The 18301-nt window shown below is 41.9% G+C and overlaps 1 protein-coding gene across 2 annotated transcripts in view; it reads left to right on the forward strand.

Moving 5' to 3' along the window:
* Nucleotides 1-18301, forward strand: part of LOC146628146 (PDZ domain-containing RING finger protein 4) — a 128730-nt gene that overhangs the window by 62705 nt on the left and 47724 nt on the right. Inside the window, exon 1 of one of the 2 annotated variants that reach the window (XM_085359380.1) lies at nucleotides 15599-15667. The exons of the other annotated variant lie outside the window; for it this stretch is intronic. Within the exon in view, the coding sequence (XP_085215506.1) occupies nucleotides 15599-15667 (69 nt within the window). Of the gene's footprint in view, nucleotides 1-15598; nucleotides 15668-18301 lie in introns of those variants that run through there. 2 annotated transcript variants of the gene reach the window in all.

Here is an 18301-nt window from a genome sequence, read left to right on the forward strand (position 1 = left end):
GGTCTATCACACCAGGCAAGACCCCAGGTGCAGGCTGTGTAAAGATGCCCCAGAGACAATCCAGCACATAACAGCAGGGTGCAAGATGCTAGCAGGCAAGGCATACATGGAACGCCATAACCAAGTGGCCGGCATAGTGTACAGGAACATCTGTGCCGAGTATAACCTGGAAGTCCCGAGGTCAAAATGGGAGATGCCCCCAAGGGTGGTGGAGAATGACCGAGCTAAGATCCTGTGGGACTTCCAGATACAGACGGACAAAATGGTGGTGGCTAACCAACTGGACATAGTGGTGGTAGACAAACAGAAGAAGATGGCCGTAGTGATCGATGTAGCGGTTCCGAATGACAGCAATATCAGGAAGAAGGAACACGAGAAGCTGGAGAAATACCAAGGGCTCAGAGAAGAGCTCGAGAGGATGTGGAGGGTGAAGGTAACGGTGGTCCCCGTGGTAATCGGAGCACTAGGTGCGGTGACTCCCAAGCTAGGCGAGTGGCTCCAGCAGATCCCAGGAACAACATCGGAGATCTCTGTCCAGAAGAGCGCAGTCCTGGGAACAGCTAAGATACTGCGCAGGACCCTCAAGCTCCCAGGCCTCTGGTAGAGGACCCGAGCTTGAAGGATAAACCGCCCGCAGGGGCGTGCTGGGTGTTATATATATATATGTGTATATATATGTGTGTGTGTGTATATATATGTGTGTGTATATATATGTGTGTGTATATATATATGTGTGTGTGTGTGTATGTATTTATGTGTACCGTAATTGTCGGGCTATAAGCCGCTACTTTTTGCACAAGCTTTGAACCCTGCGGCTTTTAGTCAGGTGCGGCTTTTCTATGGATTTTCCATGATTTTTGTCATATCGTAAGACGATTTGTTTTGTTTGTTCCGCTGTTGTACGGCACTACGTTGCCTGGCGGAAGGATCGGGGTTCAAGAGTGGTATGTTAGTCACATGTCCGTCCGCCAGGCAACGTAGTGCCGTACGAAGTAGCGCGAAAAACAAACTTCAAAGTAGCGCTACGCATTCAGCGGGAGGCGTGGATGACGAGCGGCGATAAACTTGCGAAAAGCAAGTTATGCCCAACTCCACCGGTGGATTCTGACAGCGTGGAAAAGTGCGAAAACATCCACGATCACCAACGGATTTTGAAGGGCTGGACTGCTGCATGATGGAGAGGAGGACACCGCCACGGCCCTTCAGAGGGTGTTCGACTCTGACACTGACAACGAGGATTTCTTTGGTTTTGAAAGTGACAACGAAGGAGAGAAGCGGAGAGTGGATGACGAAGCCATCCTGAGCCTGTTCGTTTCCGACATTGGAGAAGAGGACTTTGGTGGTTTTAGTGCGCAGGAAGAAGAGAAAGATGGTGAATGACTGACTTTTCTTCTTGTTAAAGCCGTGTCACTGCACCTGAGCCTAAAAGGTAGTCCGAATCTATTTTTCTGGTGTGCTGTAGGTTACTGTTATGTACTACATGTGCAAATATGTACCCATAACTTGTTTTTCAAAATATTAATAAAAGGGGTGTGTCTCCAAACAGCCATCTCTTTCCTGACAATTCCCTTTGTGCATATTCTCTTACATATGATAAGTCAACATTGAAACACCTGCGGCTTTTAGTCAGGTGCGGCTAATGTATGTACAAAACAGGATTTTCCCCTGATTTTAGCTTGTGCGGCTAATATTCAGGTGCGCTTTGTAGTCCGGGAAATACGGTATATATGGGTATACATGCATACATTTTCTTCTGTAATAATATCTGAATGATTTACATGGGAGAGTATATATAACTATATCTATGTGTCCTCCTAACATTATTCATTTACGATGTACATACATTACTATTATACACTCAAATTTTTTTGTTGATGGAAAGGCAATAAATAAATCTTTATAAAAAAAAAAAAAAGATATGCCTGAGCTACTATTTAATCAGTGTTGATCTTAGATTGAAAATAAGAAAATTTCCATTGTGTGAACAAAACAGCAAACCCCTTTTGAGGCTGTGTTGCATGGTTTGCATAAAAAAAGCACTTTCACACATGCCGCTGGGATTTTGAATTATGTTATCTTTACTTCTGAAACAGAAAATTAGGGTGTCACCTTAGCTTTTTTACTGTCGCAGAGGCAATCTGCACTGCACAACAGACTCACCTGTTTTTTAAGCTTTCATCTGAATAATGGCTTTGCAAGATAAACAAGTTTCCGGAGGTTCACAGTTAACTTGAAATTTCAGTCTTTCACTTTTTGGGCTCACTGCCTCCTAACATGGCATTCAGTGAAAACAGTTTGACAGATGAAACTCTAATAAATGGCTATTGATAACATTTAAAATATTTTGGATCCATGTAAATGCCTATATAATGAAAAATCAATATTTTTGATAACACTAATTTTTATTTATTTTTTTAGATGTTTGAAAGCAATATGATGAATACAGAAAGAGCAGAAATAATGAATACACTGGTTATACAAGGAAGTATTGTAATAATTTAATAGACAAACGTGAGAACAATACACGTTTACAGGGCAATACCATCCCTCTTTTCTGATGTCGGGACCCAGATGAATGGATCGGTCCCTCACAGCACAGTGAGCAAAATCTAGGTGGTTATACTGTAGTTTTTGAGGACCAAAGAGTGTGGTGTGAGCTTATTAGAGTGTGGGGGTGAGGGTCAGACAGATAGTGTTGCCTCTTTTCTCATAACCATCGGCTGATTTGTGAATATTGTTCCCCTTTGGTTTAATCTGCCGTGTGCTTTGAAGCGGAAACTATTCCCAGAAGGCTGCCAGAGGGCTTGCTAATTTATCTCCTATGTATTAACAGTTTCTTGGCAGGAGAATACACCCCGACCTTCTCTTCACCAAAGCAAACAGGAGAAATGTTGACCCGTGTTGACCCGAAACCTTGAGATGGACTCCATTTAATGACGAACCAGGCGATGAGAGGGCACGTTTGAGTTTTTATGACTAACCCTCCCACTGTCTTCCCCCCAACAGGCATTTATTCAGGGATACAGAGTCAGGAATATTGCCCTGTTTGTTGCTGCGTGCCTACAGCAAAAGGGTCACCCTTGTAGGTTCGATACTTTAATATCTGATCAACGGTACACAGGGATGATTTCTCAAGGGTGTGCCAGCAGACAAAAGACATATTTGTTTGAGGGTGTTAGGTCCTTTGATACGGCATATTTGTTGTCCCGAGGTCCATCAAGCATAACAGACAAATCAATAAAACACTACATCCAAGATGTATAATCTCATTAGATGGCTGTTACAGAGAAATACAGCCTAATATGATAATGCAGTAGTTTTTGTCAGTGGTGTAGATTCAGCGCTTTGATTTTATTGCTTGTTGACTGTGGTTTGCCCATCCTGATCAATGCCTTGGAGTCTGTAAAACGTTTTGATGTGTCAGCAGTTGCAGCTGCAAATATGTTTTGATGTTTTCAAATTCTATTTTAATATAAAGTTTCTTTAATGATTCATGGATTGTCCAGCTTTGTCCCCCAGAGTTCAAATACTGACATTCTCTCTGAAAGATGAGCTAGTGTGTATCTGTAAAGTATCGTAGGCTATAAAAGACAGACATAGCCACCGTGACGTGACGTCACATCGCATCACTGCTTTGTGAAGTCTCATTTCGAGTGTGTTGGCTGCTGCCACGTTGTTGTTTTTTTTGATTGTTTAGTTTTTTTCTGGAGAAGCGATTTCAACAATTGTACTAAACCTGGAGCACAGACTTCTTATACTTACTATATTTAACCCTACAGCAAGCCATGTTAGTTAGCAGATAATTACATTAAAAATGATCCACAAGGTGCCAACACCACAGACATTGCTGAGAGGCCTGTTTCTCTCACAGACGAAAACCAGCGCAGTTGGCAGTGTCAGTCTATGTGGCTACAGCCATCACTTTAAGCCCCAAGTGAGGTTTAAATAGGTGAGTTTTAAAAAAGAATCACCTCTCATGCTGTTGTTTTGATGGGGCATAATAGCCAGAAACCAAAACCATTTTTGTACAAAGCTACAAACATGCTTTTTTCCCCTGCTGCTGCTGGAAAGTATTTTAACATTGGATTCTATGAGGACTGACTCGCTTTTGGAGTCACCCTCAAGCGGCCACTCAAGAAGATACAATTTTACAACTTCTTTGTTGGCTTCAAGTTTAAGACCCAGAGATTGGTGCTTGGTCTGTGTGTGGGGATTAAGGGCACTGGCTCCAGTAGAAAGGACAGTTTTCAAGATGAATCTCCGCAAAGGAGTTTTTTGTCATAAGCCCTGTCAAACAGACGGGGTTGCTATAGCAATGCAATGAGTCGCAAAGTGCCTGCGGACCCCAGCACTTCATCAAGTGACATTCAATAATTTGGTGTTGATTGTAACTAGAAAATCAATGGTTCTCCTTTGGGATGTAGAGTGGCAGAGAGGGGAGCCCTTTTGTACGTATTTGTACCTGTGCACTAAGCTCAAGAGTGCAACCTGAAGGGGTGTGTGTGTGTGTGTGTATATGTATATTTATGTATGTGTTTTAATAGCATTTGTGTTCAAGAGCAGGTTAGGGTGCCAAACGTTTTGTCTGGCACAGTTTAATTTATATTTTTGTAAATACTTCAGAAGTAATTGGTTCAGGTTTTGATTTTAAATGCAAATTGTGAATCTCGCCACCATTTACCTGATTTGGTTTTCTTTGATCAAGTTCAAATCCTTCTGCTCTTACATTCGTACACATTGCTCTTTGTTCTGCCAGTTATAACAGAGAAAGAAGCAATCAGAGGCTTAAGTGATTTTTTTTTTTAAATTCTCTTTAAAAATTCACGGACTCACTTTTGATCAAATTGTCTTGCTCATCGAGTAGAGATCATCAGAGAGATGAACCTCATTAACTTTAGTCAGCTTGCAACCACATAGAGTCTGTTATTTGTAAATAAGACAACAAGGTCTTCCATAATTATTTTTATCGATCCGATGAAAGTCAGAAAGTTAAAGCATGCGAATTCAAGAACAAGGTGGTGATGTTTTAAAATTGCTGGCTCCTGGCTCCCCCTTGCCGTAGCATTTATGTTGTACCTCGTCAATCTCTAGCTGTGAGAGCAGGCACTTCTTTCGAATGTTGGAACACTGAGCTACTAGTTGTTTCGCCGTCATTGTGGATGTTGGGTATCGAAGAATACCCTAAGAGTGTAAATAGTGAATGGTTTGTTAGAACTCATTATGTATTGTAGAAGCTTCAAAATGTGCTATTTTTGGGAACATAATGGATTCTAAAGTGATGTGAAAGCTCAGATGTTTGTTAGTATTGACCTTAACAAATTGTTTTACTGTCCAAGTTTCTCTTTCCTTTGTCACAGCAGTAGATGTGCATTGCAAACAGTTGTGAATTGAATTTTAAGAGCTTTAAGACGACAGCACATGCAATTATAAATATGTGATTTTTATGAATTGCAAAATTGATGTTACAGGAGCTTTGTTTGTAGTAACCACTACTAAAACATGACCCATCAGACACAGTCTCATCCAATCCCCTAAACCAGAGTGCCAACACGCCATCTTGCAGCACAGCATGCTAAATCATACACCTCTGCCTCGCTTTCCATTTGTTTGCAGGCTGCTCTTGTTTTCTTATCAGGAGTACAGAAAATAAGATTCCTGCCCCCTGGGTATCATCATAATTCCTGACTAATCTGTGTGTTGAAAAACAAGCATGTTATCCATCTGTAGGTCTGCTATTACCAGTGGATCTGTGGCCGTTCTGATTCTGGAGCATTCCAGTTTAGGTGGAGGTTTTAAGCTGATCCTCAGGCGCACACAGATGATTTTCTCTCACCTGGCATGGCAAGAAATAAAAGTCACCAAAAAAAAAAAAAAAATCATACAAGAAAAGAAGGTATTTGTGCACCCACCAGGCTAGCCTAAGCGCTTGGAAGAGCACAATGAGCAAGCCGATCACAAAACAAATTATAGAGTACATGAGGGGTCCTGGTACAGGCCTGCTGCTGCATTGATGTAGAGCAAAGACAAATTACTGTGATGCTGCCAAAGTCTGACAGCATGAAGATGAACTTAGTCTGCTTCTCCAGCTTCTCTAAATCTTATTATTATTACTTTGGCTCCTTATGTTTTTTGGGGGGTTTTATCAATCGCAAAAAATACATCAGGTGATTTTCGTGCATGCGGCACTGTAATATTGCTTTAGAATTACAAATTGAAAACAAAATGGCAGGAGATAATATTCAGTTTCATTCCCGTTTAATCTTTTCTGTCAGCATGCAAGTTTTGTGATTTAATGTCAGTACTAACAGCTCACAACACACACAGAGATGAGTTTTTTGTTATTTTGCCTACCTTTATTATCAGCAATGATAGATCCTAGATCAGCGGTCTCCAACCCTTTTTGCGCCACGGACCGCTTTATGTCCGACAATATTTTCACAGACTGACCTTTAAGGTGTCATGGATAAATACAACAAAATAAAACCAGTACCGGTACCAAAAAAGAAGAAGATTTATTCATAACACATCGGAAAAGACCCAGGAAAACTGAGTTAACGATAAAAACGATTAAAAAAAATGACGATTAAAAAACGATAAAAACCCTGAAAACCTTAAATTTCACACCCGAGACTCAACTCTCGTGGCCCGGTACCAAACGCCCGGGGATTGGGGACCGCTGCCCTAGATGATACATGGTGTAATCACAGTGTTACATGACACTGCCTGTTGCTAAGTTTGTCTGCTGTTAGCGACTGGCAGAAAGTGTATGGTTACTTTATCAAAGAAAAAGGTATTGGCAGCAAATTCAGAGCGATTTTCTAACATAAGCCAAAAGTCAATTGACCCGGATTCGATTCGGGTGCAGATTCGAGTGATAATTTTGTCCTGGTTTGTCATCTCTTTCATCTCATATATGCCGAGATCTATTGTTAGCATAAGAAAATGATAAGCACTGCAGCTTCAAGGTTGCTAAAAGCCTTAACTTAAGGTTTTCAGGTCCTTCTTTGTGTAACATCAATTGCGAGCGGGCCGACTGCCGCTAGACGTGCTGCATGTGACTTTGTCTCAACGTGACATTGAAACCGAACATCAGGACGCTGCTATTGTGCCCATAAAATGAGATGACCTGTTGGTGACATTACCTCAAAAGGCACTGGCTGGGACACAATAAAAGGTGCTTATGCTAGAATCAGCATAAGACTTGAATAGCTCAAGCAGAACAAGTTGGTATGAGTCTAACCCGTTTGCCCCCTGAGCTGATTGTCTGTATAGATTGCCATTCTTTCTTCTGGAGCACAAAACTCTCATCCACAATCAAAGGTGTATTGACTGCATATTGACCAGGACTCCACCAGCAGTGCTCACAGTCCGAAATCAATGATATGCCTGTTGTACATGTTTGCTATTTGTCTATAGTGAGAATTGCCAGGCTCTACCACACAAATGTACTTACCCTTTCCATTGGTTCTTAAGTGTTCTTTTAGAAAAAAGTAAAACAGACAATAGATGACGATCCTGCAGATGACCTTCATTTGGTGTGATGGAATGTCAGAGTCAATTTTTAATACTAAGAAGATGAAAACTAGCAAGGCCTGATTATATATAGTATTTTCCCTCTTGGTCTGTGTTTATTTAAAAAATAAAAATAAAAAAATTTACAATTCAGCTTTATCTTGCAATTAAGGGTGATTGTAATACTTTTTATGCCTGCAATGTGGAGGGTTATACAGTATAGCAGGGAATCTCTATAGCCTTGTTACTGTATGTCAGATGATATTGGAATATGATATAATAAAAAGAGTGTGAGCCCACTGCTCACGGGGATTGTATCCAACCACAAATATCATTATAGTCTTAGGAAACAAAAGCAGGCAGACCTTTGGACCTCTGCTCAGTCTTTGCTGGATCAACAGACACATACTTCAGAGTTATGCTATGTTTATGCTTGAGTGCTTAATGCATTTGGAATTATTACTATTTATCAACGGGTGGCTGGGGAGCGTTAACAACCATCAAAGTTAAACATATGGGAACAAACATTTTCACTCTCATTCCCCCGGAACTGCAGGGAGGCTGGTGCAGCAGTAATGCAGGATGTCCTGAGGGTGTGCTGCTACACGGGTGGTGTCGGGGTCACGGTGTCATGCGGTTGTGAGTATTTTCATGGCAGCAGTTGGGGTTGGCCAACACACTTTACAGCCTGGGGTTAAATGAATATGAAAACAGACTGGAGCATCCAGCAGAGATAGCAGTGGAAAGATCTATTCTTTCAGTCACCGCGCCCCCTCACGCCCCTCTTCTCCCGCAGCCGAATGTGTTAAACTGAATGTTTCCTCGCTGAAAAGGTCACTACTCTGACAAGTGTTAAACCGATGTAGCATTCACTGCTCGTACTATGAGCCACACCTGGGTCACACATGATGTGTTTCTGACATGATGAAAAAATTGGATTACTTAGACAGCTTGGTGCGCAGCTAAAGGGTGATGAAACTGTTAGTCTGAAAGGGGGATTGGTGATATGATAACAGTTTTAATGAAGCTATGTGCAATTCTATCTCTCACTCCCTCTCGCTCTCCTAGAAATTATAATGACATTGTAATTGAACATTTACAGATTATGCTCATAAATGTGACTCTGGAGTCTCGATATTGAGGTTGCTGACATTTCTTTAGTTTCAGCTTGAGGCTATGTATACACATATATATAGACAGGAAACGTGTTACAATAGATGATTTAGGTAGATATTTATTTATCAGAAAAGGAGGGTTGAATGAAAACGGGTTATGGGAAATGTAGCAACCTCTGTTTTGGGATTTTTGTTTATTCTGTGACATGTTCAGTGATAATTTCTTTTAAATTCATGTCCATCATATTTTAATATTAGATTGATGGGACAAATTTGTGAATCCGATCCAAAAATGTAAAAGGAAAAAATGAAGAATTTTTCTCATATATCACAGCGTTGACAGGTTTTACCACTGTAGGCGTAGGCAGACATCACACACGCACCAGTCATACTTTCATTTACTTCTGATCCCAGAAGCCAACCAGTGCTTGGCACATGCCACTCCCTCAGAAGTTTCAGAAGTCAGGTAGAGAAAAGCTGAAGCTTAGTGTTTGATTTGCACTTTGTTTGATCTTCAGGCACACGGGAGGCATTGGGTTTAACCAGATTTTGTGCAGGATGGCTCTGTGTGTGGTGTGCTAGAGTTTTTAATTTACATTTTGAGAGGTGGTAAGATGTGTTGGTGAAGAGTTATATGAAATTATGTGACAGACCTTTAAAAAAAATGTTATTTGCATTTAATATATGAGATGTTTTCTAAGAAAAGTGCAATTTCGATAGTACATCTCGGATTTTCTCCATGATGAACCAATGCTGCTGGAGTAAATGAAATAGCTCTGTTGCCATTCCTCTTTGGGCATAAATTACAATCAATAAATGTTAAAAATTTCAGAAAAAGTTGTGGTAGCTTCTAGGTTTTTGTTAATTATTTACTACTGTTGTAAAAAACACATTTTTATAGTAGACAGGGACGAAACAGGAACTTATCAGTCATTGAGTCCTACTTAATTACTTACTTAGTTGACTTACTTACTAATGAATAACCATGGAGGAGATAAGTTGTAAAATCTATAAAATCTATAAAATTACAGTTAAAAGTTAAAGTTTATTCCCTCCAAATTTTTAAGGAGCTACCCAATTTACCAGCCCGATTTACCTGGCCCTGTGTTTGACACCTCTGCTGTAAGTTGACCAAAAAAGGTGAGAAGATTTTGTGCAATGCCCTAGATAGGAATGACACAGTTCAGTAGCTATTATTCCAAATTAATAACAGATAATTTTATTGTTTGATCATAACAGAGGCTTTATGTGGGCTGTAATATGAGGTTAAATTGCTTCTCAGCCAATAAATTAGTTTTTCGATACGCCGATTGCTTACAAAGCAACATTACATATGTTATCATTTAAAAGAGTCTATGATGTGCTATTTTTAGCCACGGTCATGTTCCCACATGAATTAAAGATTCAAGCCTTTTTAATAATTTATTGTCATTGAGAAAAGTTTTGGTTGGCTTCACATGTGGCTACGCCTGTTTTGAAGCACTCACCTATCCTTTTGTATGTGCACACTGGACCAATTCCTTTCAGAGCTGTCATGTGAAAAGCAGGCTACGACGATGATTCATTCATAAAAGACTCTCATTTAATTACTCCCAAATCAGGTCGCATGAATACCCAGGAGAAGCGGCTGTTTTGCAGTGGCGGTGGGCGATCAGATCTGAGACACACATCAAATCACAAACCACTCTCAGGTCCCCGCGGCTCTCCATTCACGTGAACAGGATTTCAATCTTCACTGCTCACACCAAAGAGATTTCCACCCAGATGGTGTGTCAGCGCTGGCCTAATAAACCTGTTTATGTATTAAACGCTATGGGGACATTTGATATTCCTCACAGACATTGCCACAGACAAGTAATCACAGCAATAACTCCTCCTCATTAAAGCTCTGACTCATTTAGGATGCTTTCATGTTTCCTGTCAAGGTTAGAGTAAGTTATCAGTTTTTCACATTATGCAACTGATTGCAATGCATGGTGACTAAATGGTTGCCCAGAACTTGAGCATGATGTGCGTTCACAACCACTTATGATTGCAAGGCGATTGCACAGGTTGCCTGAAAGGAGGCAACCTGTCTGCGAACAGTTGTAGTCTGATTCAGAGTGACTCACAGAAAGAAGGTCCTGGGTTTGAATCAACCGTCTAGCCTGGGCCTTTCTGTCTTTATATGTTTGTATGTTCACTCAGTGTCTGCACTGGTTCTCTCTGGCTACCTCTGCTTCCTCCCACAGTCCAAAGTCATGCATCTAGTGGGGTTAAATTAATTGGTGATTCTAAATTGCCCATAGGTGTGAGTTTTTACCTTACACAGTTTACTGTGCCCTCGGCCTATGGTAGCTGGGATAGGCTCCCGCGCCCCCTACAACCCTGAATAGAATAAGAGGAAGAGAATGGATGGATGATACATTTCTATTAAATGTGAATTTCTGTGTATACAGATGTGCTCAATGATTTGTGTAATGTAATTTTCAATGATTTATTACAGTTAATTGCTGTGTTATTTGAAATAAGCTGCCTGTAATTGCTAACTTGACCCCAATCACAGACTGATAGTAGACTGACATTGTCTTATAGTGACAGATATTAGTAACAGGGTTCCTATGCTTGAAAATCTCATTTTGCAGCAAAAATAAGTGATTTGAGAGAATTTTATCTTTTTGGATAAAAGAGATGTGGTTTAAAATGAATTTAAAAATAAGGTGCTAAATCACGATATATGTTACTCCAATACTCAGCATATTGTGAAAAATCACAATAATATCGTATAGTGTGATAATATATCGTGATGTGTCTGGTGAGGCCAGCTGCTTTACACAAAATAGAAGTGAGTGGCAACAAAAGCTGTGTTGCAAGGTAGAATGGAAAGAAAAAGAAAACTCGATGTGGTAGCCTTTTTGAAAGTCATTTAGATGCAGCACATGTCAGCTTGTTGAACCACATGAAGTGGAATATTGAATTGATCCAACTTTTGTGCTCTGTGTGATGGTTGGTACTTATCCCCAGACAAAAAATCAATACAAATACAGTTTGCGGGTACTGATTATGATTTCACATTCCGCGCCAGGAGCATCCACATCACTTTGTTTTTGTTGCTCATTTTAGTGTTTGTGGGCTTGTATGTGTGCACTTATGCAGAACAGGATAGACACACAGGAAGCCCGTGTGAGCATTAGAACAGACATGTCTGGGGACACAAGGGGTTTACAGATACACCATAGACATGCATTACACACTTGGCTGAAGGTTATAACTTCAGGTTTAAGGTGAGCTCGAGTAACAAGTTTGTTTGAAATGCTGTTAAAGAAATCTCAAAATGCACCCATCAAAGTCAGGACAAATTGGTTTTCCGCTCCCTGTGATGTGAGGTCCATTAACTAGGAGAATGAACACTACTGAGAGCCTGTTTCTACGAGAGCAGGCAAAGGGCAGACTTGATGATAAACGACAGCTGGACAGAAGAAAAGGACAGTTGGGAAGTCGAAGGCAAAGTGACACAGAGAGGGCACAGAATCGGCGTTCATCAATTTGAAATGGAGACTTTATATGCGGTAGCATGTTTTATTCCCCATATAAATGTTAAACAATACATTTCATTAAGTTTCTTATATTGTTAACATAAATCATAACGTCTACAGGCTTTCAGGGACACACACTGAAACCCACTGAGCGTCACCCTGTTAGCAAGTAAATGGTTTGAGTAAATGTAACTTTAATGTGTAAATCCTGCCCTCGGGTTGCGTTGGAAGCGCAGTCTCAGGTAAATTCACCCCATCAAACTGTAAAAGCCGTGGCCATAAAGTAGCTCGGAAGAGCTTTTATCAGTCTTAATGCACTCTTCAAAGAGCATCCCTCAATCTGCACGTCTCATCGAGAGGTGCTGCTTGACCGCAGGCAAAGGCTACTGTATCAGTCTCATTTCACAGATGATGAGAAAGACCATTTGGGTGACTGATGAGCATCTTAACCTAAAGGGGTCACTGAGTGCACCATCACAGAGTGATGGTCATCCACAGCCGAACCCTGAAAACACTCCTTCACATGTACCAATATTGGATACTGTCAGCAGATTGTCTATGGAATATTTATATTCCTATGCAGTGTGGATATATTGCACAGGATCCTTAATGGGTTTACATTTTCCATCTGACCACAGGAAAACGAAAAGACAGTTCCTCTTGCTCAGCAGCACTTCATAACTTTGCTTCGTGGTATACAATTTTAGGAGACTGATTTTCTGACGCGCACTTTCACCATAGTCTTCTGTTCATCAAATGTAGTATTATATCCCCCGCTCCCCATCCTCGCAACAAGTCTCTTTGATGTCAAATTGACACTTTAGTGAACAGCACTTCATGGATTTGATATTGCCTGGCAACTGCAGAAAACCCGCTCCTCGTGGCTTCTTCAGGGCGACGAGAGACGGGCGGGGAGGTCGGTTCGGCGGTGGAGACGATGGTAGAGGAAAAGACGGTGGAAGGTATTAATCACAATGGTGATTTCTGTTTGGCTTGCCTCCAGGCAGTGAAGCAAAATTAAAGCCCAGAAAATCGGATTATGGCCTCCCTGGGGGGTTAGATGCCCAGTAGCCAGCTGATGAGCACTCATCTACTCTTCATTCTATTCTGCAGAAATGTTGGCTCGGAGGCCAATTTGTTAACAGTTATTGCTCATTTCTTGTGTAGCTTCCTGCTAGTGAGACAATAGCCAAGGTTTATTGTCTTGCAATTATCACAATTTGAGGGAAGCCGGTGATTGATATATCATCTCTAGGGCTGCAGATCATCATCCATTGGACATACAGCGTACAGCTTATTGCACCAGCAGCATCTGCTCTTATATAACTATCATTAGCTTACAGCTTTAAGTGTTTAAGGTGCTAACTAAAAATAAAGACAAGATGATAGTTTATTAAATTTTAATGAAATTTGCAGATTGTTTCGGTGAAGTTTAATAAACTCCTTGCTATCTAAAATATAACAGGACACTGGAATATATTCTGGAGCATCTCACACTTCTGATGATCAGCTATCTGCTTGACGTTTATTCAGCTGTGTAAAAACTATAACTTTAATCTCAGCCAAACAGATTTACTCAGGAACAAATAAAATACTACAAAAGGCCAAACAATAACATTTTTAAGTTATCTAAGTGACTTATATATCATGTTTAACCTGAGTAGCGAAAGACGGCGGTGGGTTTGAAAACGATTTGCCGGAGTCCGGTTTTCTCACGGCTCTAGTGAGCCTTGCCCCCGGCTCGCTAACGAGCTAGTGGGTAACAGACGTCTCCGAAAACGTCGGAGCGCTTTTGAAAATATGTGGTGTCTTGATAAACTGAGCAGATATTTGAGGTTTACACAGCTACATTCTCGCCTGAAAATATGTTAAACGTTTATTTTGAGACCCAGAAAGAATAATAAGAGTAATATTAAAACTAACTAGCTGCCACCATTGTTGGAAACTGAGCTGGGCCGCGCTATGAATTCTGGGACAGTTTCTTCTTCTTCGGGGTTTAACGGCAGCTGGCATCCTTGTACATGCAGTGCTGCCATCTTCTGTTTCAGTCCGTTATTACACTCTTAAATCCTACTACTTATTCCTGCGTCTTTTGTGATCTTACAAAGCTTCAAACGACACGTCGACTATTAAGTCAGTCGTCGATGATTTTGATAGTCGACGTAATCGTGACTAGTCGACTAATCGTGGCAGCCCTAATCGTCTCTGAGGTCTGTGGCTTTACTTGCTGCCAGTTTTGCTGTGGGGACACCCATTATCAGCAACAGCAGTGGTGCCGGAGTTATAAATATGTGATTTTTTTTTTAACTTTGACAAAGTTGGAAATGTGCATACTCCTCACAAATATGTCATATTGTGTTCATTAAACTAATTGGCCCTCTTCATTATGCACCTACTATTATCAATTTTCTAGAAACAGTTGGAGAAATATAATCTATAAATGTATAATACAAATATGGAAAAAAACAGAAGGCTTCTTGGTTTGAGTGACACATAAGGCGCAGAGAAAAGCAGCAAAATCAGAGAAAACGAAACATTATCGTAAAAATTAAGGGGTTTTCAAAACTCTTAAAACGTGTTACCAAAGGTCCAAAACCAAAATAATTTAGTGATATGTATTAAACAGACAAGCACTAAATGATTTTTTTATTAGTAAATGAACTAAACCATGTGTTGAAACAGCATTTACTGCTTTACTTCTCCTCAGCCAGTGTAATTCCTTATTTCCGACAGAAGTGCAACACATCCTCCTCTCGCGAAGCAGATAAACCCAGTGAAAAGCCTTACATGCAGGTAGGTCGCACATAAGCCTCAGACACCCTCCGCTTGCCCGTCTCTGTGCAGTCAGCCCTGCCCAAGCTTCTCACAGGAGCTGTTCGCACAAAGGAGCGCATTGTGTAACTGTGCCTCAGTTTTAATGAACCAGCGCTCCCGCTCCAGCACACTCCTCCCTCTTTGTCAGTCCCCTCCCTTCCTGCCGCTGTTCTCATGAATATCACAGCGTCTTCTCCTCATTATTCATGAGCTGGTATCAGTGTGCTCATGTGCGCCGAAACAGAGGAAGAAAAAGGGGGGAGTGTCTCAGTGAGCGCGAGTCACAACCCTGGTGTATGAGCCTGTGCGCACGCCTGTGTGTGCGCGTGTGAGTGTATGAGTCTGAAATAGAGGGAGCGGGATAGAGGAGACACTCCGGCTGATGCTGAAACGGCCGCCGCTACTTCACTGCCGCTGTTCACATCTGAACCTTCTTCTGTCAGGCTCAGCTGGAGCTTTCTGTTCCTCTAAGCTGGGGTTGCTTGTGACTGCCTGAATGTGTGAATGGGATGCCTGAAAAGAGATGCTCGCTAAGGAGTGACTGATGAGAACCAGCGCTCCGGTGTGGAGGGTGACCCCCCTGTGTCCGTACCACCACTACTTGGGGAGAATTGGACGCCTGGCGTTTCCACGACAGCTATAATGGGCTGCAATCTGTGCACTTTACAGAAGCGAGAGGAACACTACAAGCTTCTGTATGAGATCGCACAGGTGAGGCATGACCGACTTTGGTATCGAATATTGTCTGTGTGTGTGTGTGTGTGTGTGTGTGTGTGGATGATTCACTGTGCGTGTTTTGAAGAGAGCAGTTCAAGTCCGGAGCCTCGTTCAGGGCATTTCACGTAGAAGATTGAAATGAATATATTTGCACTATGAAAGTGAGGCAGCATAATGGAGAGAGGGGCTTCTTACTCACTAACAGATGTGATTTGAGTAATGAGCAGTCTCTCAGAGAGTAGCTAGTGTGCAGTCCATTCATCCTGCTCGAAGAGCTGTGCTGAGGGAGCAAGTTTTTTAATAGAATAGTAGCACCTGGTTTCTACTACATGACGTGTTTGTTCCAATTTCTTTCTTTCATAATGTTCAGCGAGAATTGCCAAAGGGGTTTTTTTTGTGGTATTTTATGAAAAGTTTTCATTAGACACTTCAGTGCTGTACCAGCAGTCGTTCTCTTTATATTTCTTGTGGCTCACTTGAGTGTGATAGTCTTGCTCTCACAGGTAACAGCGCCTACATTCGAGCAAATGTTGCTCATCTGACTGCACATTTATATCAGTTCCCTTAATGTGCTCTTTTCTTTTCTTTTTTCAAGGCTGACACAGCTGATGAAACAGCATGAAGTTTTTTTTTTTTAAGCAACTGCTTGAGCGTTTTGTCAGGAAACAGGCAAAGAGGCGGAGGACACACATCTCACTGACTGAGGTGGAGCCAAACACATAAACAAGCACCTCCATTCTCCCCATTAGCCCTCTTCCTATGACAGGCTAATAACTATGAAGCAATGTGTCTCCTGGAAGTGGAGTCATGCTCATCCCCCTCCCCAGCAGTAGTGCCTGCCTTCACGCCGCTGTGATCACAGCCTCATTAGCCATTTTATACAACCATCCCGTGCATTAATTAGACGTGAAATGTCTCTCTTTACCCTTGTGAAGCAATGGGGTGAGAAGAAGCGGGGGAGGTAAACCAGCATTGGTTAACCACTGCCTGTAGATTTGGGCTTATATGCGCCCCGAGATGCTGCCAAACTAAGAGGTTGAACATTGTCAGCGAGATTCTGAGCTGCTTTAATGGTCAGAAAAGGGTGCTACGCTAAAGGTGGGCTGCAAGCTTCAAGATCAGCAGCAGAGGAAGTTGCACACACTACTGGCCTGTTTAATATTAGCAAACAGAACTGTCAAGGGACCCCGAAGGATGAGTAGGAAGCCACTGCAGCGCCTGCCTCGCCACAAGAGGATCGTAAAAATAGTGCTGCCTTGGTGCTTATCTTGGCTTTTTGCGTCCCTCTCTCTCTGCACCACTTGTTAAGAAATAGTGTTGACTCCCCTTTCTAGTAGTCTAGCAGAAGGGGCTCAGTATCCGCCAAGTGGGGCAGTCTCCAGGGCACAGTTGCCATTGACAGGATCTCTCTGGCATATCTGTCCACCCACTGATATAGTGAGCTGGGTCAGGTGTGAGCTGCAACATCAGCAGCTGCTTTCTGAGGCAAGGCAGAAAGGATGTAGAGTAAGGAGGATAAAGACTGAGATGGGAATATAGAGTAAGCTGTTAATGATGCAGGGTGAAAAGGAAATCGAGGAAAGGAGCAGGAGCGGGTGAAGCATCCTTGACACGGGAGGTGAAAAAAGAAGGAATAGAAGGGAAGTGTATAGTTCCTTCACCAGTGAGAAACCCTGAAACCACCTCTTTTCACTGCATTGCAAACACACTTCCATGCACACGTTCAAACATGTCCTCTGTGAACAAATAAGCACGGTGTACAGCAGGATGGGTACCAAAAGTAGAAGATGATGGACAGTGAGGCAAGTCTCCTATAGTAGCAGAGCTTTCCCTGCGAGAATGCCAAACAATGTTTTTACAGTCAGGAAAAGTATGCTGTGACAGCAAAAAGCTGTACTCACCGCTCTCGCCACCAGCAATCTAATCGTCTTTCTTACATGTTGTCTGTCTAGCTTTCACCCTTGCTACATGTCTTTTTCCCCATCATTCTCACAGCTCGTGTTATTGTTTTTGTCTTCTGGTTGTGTTTCTGTTGTGCAGAAATGCACACACACCTAGAATTGTACGCACACACACACGCTTGCTATGCCACTCTACTATTATTATGCAGAGTATGTGAGTGTGTGTATGCAAATGAGGTAGAAATGGCTTGCTGGTGTCACAGCGTGACTGACCAGCCTCGTGGCAGGTTGATTTGAAGAGCAGGAGACAGTCGCAGGGGTTGGTTAGCCACCTTTCTCCCCTTTCCTTCACGTCTAGAAACAATTTTGACACTCTCTCGATCTGCCTGACCCTGCTAGCTGTGGGAGATTTATGACTAGCTCGCTCTCTCGTTCGCACTCCCTCCGTTTCCCCTTTCTTCTATTCTCACGGCTGCAGGTGTTCTGCATGAAAATATCTTCACCTTTGTCGGCTGGCCTGCAAAGCTATCTCACAGAGCTGAGATTCTTTGTTTATTGAATCAGCTTTCTTGGGTCAGGGATAAGACACAGCAATCTTCTTGTGGCCTTGTTCTTTTTCTAACTTTCCAGTCTCACATTTATTTTTATACTCCAACCGATTAACGCTTGTCCATCTTTCTGTCTTTGACTGCTCTGTTTGAGTCCTCTGATTGCTCATCTTCTTTGA

Source organism: Diplotaxodon limnothrissa, linkage group LG7 (assembly GCF_057381915.1).
Source record: "Diplotaxodon limnothrissa isolate DT_005_m linkage group LG7, D_limnothrissa_male_GT1.1, whole genome shotgun sequence".
Taxonomy (NCBI): domain Eukaryota; kingdom Metazoa; phylum Chordata; class Actinopteri; order Cichliformes; family Cichlidae; genus Diplotaxodon; species Diplotaxodon limnothrissa.